A 6,159-nucleotide genomic window follows, 5' to 3' on the forward strand; every position below is an offset into this window, starting at 1 on the left:
ATGACAAACTTGAGGATAATGCTACAATATCCATTTTGTTTACGCTCTTTCATTGTTCAAAAATGGCCTGAAAATATTCTTTACCCAAATGTTTTAATATGATGATGAAATCATGTTATTAACATTTTCTACAAGTATTAAATCCACATAGCCCCCAAACAAGGTTAATTTAAATAGTTCCTTGTTAGGCTGATAATAACTTTTCTATTTTCTGTCTTTAGTAAAGTAGTCAGTGTAGCTGCCGTCTCTCTCAGAAAGCCCTTCTTTTACATTAACCTCAATTAGGCATCTAATCTTGAGCTTATGCTCAAGGGAAAGTGCAGGAGAACGTGCTGGGGGAGTGGCGGGCCACAGGAGAGGCAGAGGGCTGAATAGACGAAGGAGAAAATGGGAAGAGGAAGGGTGTGGAGCAGGCTGCCTTGAAGAGGAAAGGGTCATGCTGGCCCAGATGGAGGGTATCACTGGGGATGGCAGGAGCAAAGCAGCTCCCACCTGAGTGCCTCCGGAGTAGCAGGGAGGTCATCTGCTGTGAGTGGCAGGGAACAGGGCTGGCAGGAGGCCGGAGGAGAGCGGTGGAGCTGTGGAATGGCTTCCTAAGGGAATGCGAGAGGGACTGGTTCAAGCTTAAGTAATGGGGTGGCAGAGGGACACCTTTCTCTCTCTTACCAAATGATCTCTGCACAGGCCAGTTCCTATTTCCCTGCCACCATAACGGAAGCCTTCTGAGCCCTCACCAGAAGCAGATGCTGGTGCCATGCTTCCTGTACAGACTGTAGAACCATGAGCCAAAGTCAACCTCTTTTCTTTATAAATGACCTGGCCTCAGATATTCCTTTATTCCTCTGCAGTTTAGCTACCTTAGCGAATTGCAGCCTCTCTGGGCCCAGTCTCCTTCTGTGATGAATGGGGTCCTAATCACAGGGTGTGTGTGAAGGTGACATGAAATGAAACACTTCAAGTGACTCTTTAAAGTAGGAGTTCCATCAACACAGTAAACAGAGCATCTTTCTTTTCAGAGCAAGTGCTGGAAGACAGAGGTAATGGTACAATGCTATTACATGTACCTGTGATAATTAAATTATCTGGAGAATAATTTTTTGAGTAGCTATGGCAAATCATTTTGGATTAAGGGGAGATATAAACAAACTGAGTCGCCCTGGCCCGGTGGCTCATGCCTGTAATCCCAGCACTTTGGGAGGCTGAGGCAGGTGGGATCACCTGAGGTCAGGAGTTCTAGACCAGCCTGGCCAACATGGTGAAACCTGTCTCTACTAGAAATATAAAAATTAGCTGGGTGTGGTGGCACACTCCCAGCTACTCAGGAGGCTGAGGCAGGAGAATTGTTTGAACCCCGGAGACAGAGGTTGCAGTGAGCTGAGATTGTGCCATTGCACTCCAGCCTGGGCAACAACAGAGCTAGACTCTGTCTCAAAAGTAAATAAATGAATAAATAAAAATAAACAAACTGAGTCAACAATCTTAAAGAAGAAAGACAGGAAGACGAAAACCCCTGCTACCCATTGAGGCCACTTGTCAGGACAGCATGGCCTATCAGGAGAGGAGAGACAAAGAATACAACCAGCTCTTGGTAAAGCGGGCATTTGCAACTGTACATCACCCCCCCTTTAAAATGCAAGGCAACCCCAAGTGTAACACAATCCATGAAATTTCAAGCAAATAAGTCCATGATTTCCATAAACATTCCTTATAAAAGGATAACTTTAGTATATAGCTGTAGCCTTTCGATATCTGGTGTTAGGCCTTTGTCTTCAATTCAATATGATTTTAGTTAAATTTTTTTATATTTAAAAATTTCCCCTTTTCTTATTCAGGTAACTTACTATATCTTAGTTTTGACAAAAAGAGTTTAGCAGCAAATATTGAATAAAGTCTACTAGACAAAAAAATAGTGTATTTTTACAAATTAATACCTGATTCCTGTTACTTTTCCAGTTCAGCTTTCATGATTTAATTACTAATGTAGCTATACTTTGATATCATGGAATGACTCATGGTTTTGTGCCTTAAGCAACCAAGCCCACATCCATGCTGGGATTTAATTTAGGTGATCTCAGCCAGGGGTCCAGAATTAGGTCCCCTCTTCAAACCAAGTCTGAATTAGGTATTCACCTAATTGAAATTGAGTCCAAATTAGTTATTAGGTCCAGACATTTTTCTAGGCAGCAGATCTGTAACTATTACCAGATTCTCAAAGGGCCCCAGGATCTTATATTACCTTGGAAAGCCTGATTTTACCCTGTTCTTACTTTTCCTGTTGTTTGCTATTCCAGCACATATATTTTCCTCATACGTAACAAAATGAAATGTGAAAATGCATGTTACTAAAGTAGTTATTTTATATCCTAATTTTGAAGATGTCACGTTCAGAAATGTATCTGCAAGTTTACTTTAACCAGGGATCCGTGTACAGAAATATTGTATTGTTACCACTACGGACACACAACCAATTTTGTTTACTTCATGTAAGTTTAACTACAGAACACTTAAGAAAATTGCCATTTAAAAAGGCATAAGGCGTCATCACTTAAGTATGGGTTATTGTACCACTATTATCACGTCCATATAAATCACTTTCTAACAATACAATTTTAGAATAAGAAATAAAATTATCATTCTTTTTTAGTTTAACTATAACCATGTCTCTAGATACTTATGTATTTTACCCACAGTATAATAAGGGTCTCTTATAGAACATAGTCTTATTTATTATTTTTTTAATTCTTTATTTTTTATTGTTTATTTATTTATTTTTGAGATGGAGTCTCGCTCTGTTGCCCAGGCTGGAGTGCAGTGGCGTGATCTTGGCTCACTGCAACCTCTGCCATCCAGGTTCAAGCAATTCTCTTGCCCCAGCCTCCCGAGACATTGGGACTACAGGCACCTGTCACCACACCCGGATGTTTTGAATTTTGATAGAGACGGGGTTTCACCATGTTGCCCAGGCTGCTTTTGAACTCCTGACCTCAAGTGGTCCACCTGCCTCGGCCTCCCAACTTGCTGAGATTACAGGAGGACACAGTGTTAAGTAGTAAACATCAAATGAGAGTCTGAAAATAAGAAAAAAATAATTCCCAAGATAACATAATGATGCTGATTAAAATGTAATATAGTGTGTGTATATATGTGTATACATATTTAAATAAAAATGATTTTACATATTACCAACCCACAATTAATAAAATGCTATTTTTAAAATGGAGTATAGGCCAGGAGCGGTCGCTCACAAGTGGTGGCTGATGCCTGTAATGCCAACAGTTTGGGAGGCCGAGGGGGGTGCATCACCTGCGATCTAAAATTCGAGACCAGTTGACCAACATGGTGAAACCCCGTCTCTACTAAAAATGCAAAAAATTAGCCAGACTTGGTGGCAGATGCCTGTAATCCCAGCTACTTGGAGGCTGATGTAAGAGAATGGCTTAAATCCGGGAGGCGGAGGTTGCAGTGAGCCAAGATCACACCATTGCACTCCAGCCTGGGCAAAAAGAGCAAAACTCTGGCTCACCAAAAAAACAAAACAAAACAAAAAAAAAGGTGTATTATTATTTTTGTTATCTCCAAGAGGTGTTTTAGTAGTTTTAAAATGCAAACAAATTATTTGTACAATGTGAAAGTTTGCTTATTGATTTTATAGTCTGCTATGTAGACCAGCTAGGCTGTGTAGTCCTAATCATTTGAATCTATTAAATGTGCTATTTATCACTATCTTTTCTCTGAGATTTAAGAAAAGTTGTCTGACAGATTAGTCATGACACAGGACACCTCTGCACATGTGAGGTATGGTGTAAGCGTACCGTAGACGTTAATTATTTATGTGTAACATTCACTAAATATTGTGTCTGCTTGATTCAGCAAAAACATTAAAGGTGAAAAGAACAGAGGACTTAAGTAAAATGTTTGAAAATATGTCTGTTGTATGACTTTAAAAGTTTACTGTGATTTTTTTTTTTTTTTTTTTTTTTGAGATGGAATTTTACTCTGTTGCCCAGGCTGGAGTGCAGTGGCAGGATCTTGGCTCACTGCAACCTCCGCCTCCCAGGTTCAAGCGATTCTCCTGCCTCAGCCTCCTGAGTAGCTGGAACTACAGGTGCCTGCCTTTTTATATTTTTAGTAGAGAGAGGGTTTCATCTCGTTGACCAGGCTGGTCTGGAACTCCTGACCTCAGGTGATCCACCTGCCTTGGCGTCCTAAAGTACTGGGATTACAGGTGTCAGCCACCGCACCCAGCCTACTGTAAAATATTCTAACACATGTGGATGGATGCCTGCTTGCTAGTCAATTTGGAAGCATACTGACATGAAGGGAAGTTTTAATACCGGGGACACTGAACCTGTTAGGAAAAGATTCCATCAACAGAAAACCAAGATTTCAGCTTATGTGCACTTTCGGAATACAATTGTGCACTCTCTTCTTTACAGCTTCTTTATAGCCTGTTCATATCAAAGGAAGAAAAGCATAGGAAGACCCATATTCAAAAGGTTTGCATGGAAAAATGTAAATACAATTCCATTGCTTTACAAACACCAATTTACCTGCGTAAAGGAACATCCAGGAGCATTAGTACATGAATACTCTGAATACACATGGAGTGTCAGCATTATAAAATCCACCTGTACAATATTATCACTGGATGAGTGGATGTTTCACAGACCAACTGTCTGGTACTGCGCTAACATTCAGAAACACCAGAATACTCAGTAATGATTCAAGAACAAGCAACTTGCTAACTCTGATGTAACCAAGTGACAGCATGTAAGTAATACGTAAGCATTAATTAGCGGTACTGAATGGAGGTAATGAGTATAACAGTGGTGAAGATCATCAAGTTATCATATAATCCCACTGAAGATGACAGAGCCCCGAGGTGCTTCAGTTCCCCTCTAAAATCCCCGAGTAAACCCTATGCAACTTTGCAGACACTCCGCTTCCTCAGTATTACAGACTCCCCAGCAAGCCACCCAGGGCAGTGTTTTTGGCAAAATCATTTGCAGAGAACAAATTAACTCTCATTCTCTCACACCAAACACAGGCACACAAGAAGTTATTAAGTCTCATTGCAGAGTGCGGACCAGTTAGCGAAGTATTTGGGCAAAGAAAGGCCAACTGTCTAGATTACGTTTCACTCTTGTCCCTGAGCCTCCACGATGGCGCGCAGAGGAAGGAAACTGTCATCTGGGGCAGAGAAGGCGAGGAGAAAGAGGACACGGGTTGTGATGGAGTCCGGGGGGCAGGCTGGAAGCGGCATAAGGATGTCTAACAACAGGGGAATTAGTTTAGGACGCTGGAGGAGAAGGAGGGACCCAGGAATCTGGGGAGCTGAGGGCGAAGTGGCTGGCCGTGGTGATTCTCTTTACCTGCTGTACTTCTTGGAGTCCTGGAGCGCAAACAGCCACTGCATTTCCCTTCATTCCAGACGTGATGACACCACAGGTTTCTCCCCGGACAGCGCGGGCCTCCCCTCCGTCCTTCCTCGGCGACCGCAGCGACGACTCTGCTGCAGGGCGGGGGAGCAGCTTCTCCAGCCGCGGGCGCCCACTTCCCTGTCCCGGCTCCGGGTGCTGCTGGCCGGGGCGCGCGGGAAGCGGGGGCTGGGGATCCCCCAGGAACTCACCCGGGCTGCTGCACCGCTGCCAGCGCAGTCCTGCGCCCAGCCCAGCCCAGGGCGCCGCGGGCGGGACGCGCGTCACCTCCCACCGCGCACGGCCCCAGAGCGCGCCAGGCTGGACCCGGAGCAACCCTCCGCCCCGGGCGCTGCCAAGTCCCAGCACCTCGCGCTCCTCTAGATGCCCGAAAGCGCCTCTCCAGAGCAGCGTTACGTTCCTCTGTGTCCTTCCCGCGACGGGTCCCGCCATTCCACGCCTCCTGTGCCCCTCCATGTCCATCAGCGTGTGCCTCTCCAGCATCCCCCTCCCCTCCAAGTTCCAACACAGCATCCCTTCAAACGTACCCCGCGTCCCTTCAGCGGTTCCTCTAGGGACTGCCCCGCCCCTCCACGACTTTCCATGTCTCTCCCGTTTTAGCCACGCGCGCCCCTTCAGCACGTCCGCACCCCTCCACTCCTTACCGGAGTCCCTCCACTCCCTCCCGGGGCCCCTCCACTCCCACTGCGAGCCCCTCAGTGTCCAAACTCCGCGCCCTTCC

At 44.9% G+C, this 6,159-nt stretch overlaps 1 protein-coding gene across 1 annotated transcript in view; it reads right to left on the reverse strand.

Moving 5' to 3' along the window:
• The window catches only part of LOC108317558 (gamma-sarcoglycan-like), a 77,442-nt gene extending 71,856 nt beyond the window's left edge, over positions 1–5,586 (reverse strand). Inside the window, exon 1 of the mRNA XM_017548164.2 lies at positions 5,373–5,586. Coding sequence (XP_017403653.1) covers positions 5,373–5,426 — 54 coding nt within the window. The 5' untranslated portion in view covers positions 5,427–5,586. The remainder of the gene's footprint in view (positions 1–5,372) is intronic.
• Positions 5,587–6,159: the final 573 nt, after the last annotated feature.

This window comes from Cebus imitator, unplaced genomic scaffold (assembly GCF_001604975.1).
Source record: "Cebus imitator isolate Cc_AM_T3 unplaced genomic scaffold, Cebus_imitator-1.0 Scaffold204, whole genome shotgun sequence".
NCBI classification, from domain to species: Eukaryota; Metazoa; Chordata; class Mammalia; order Primates; family Cebidae; genus Cebus; species Cebus imitator.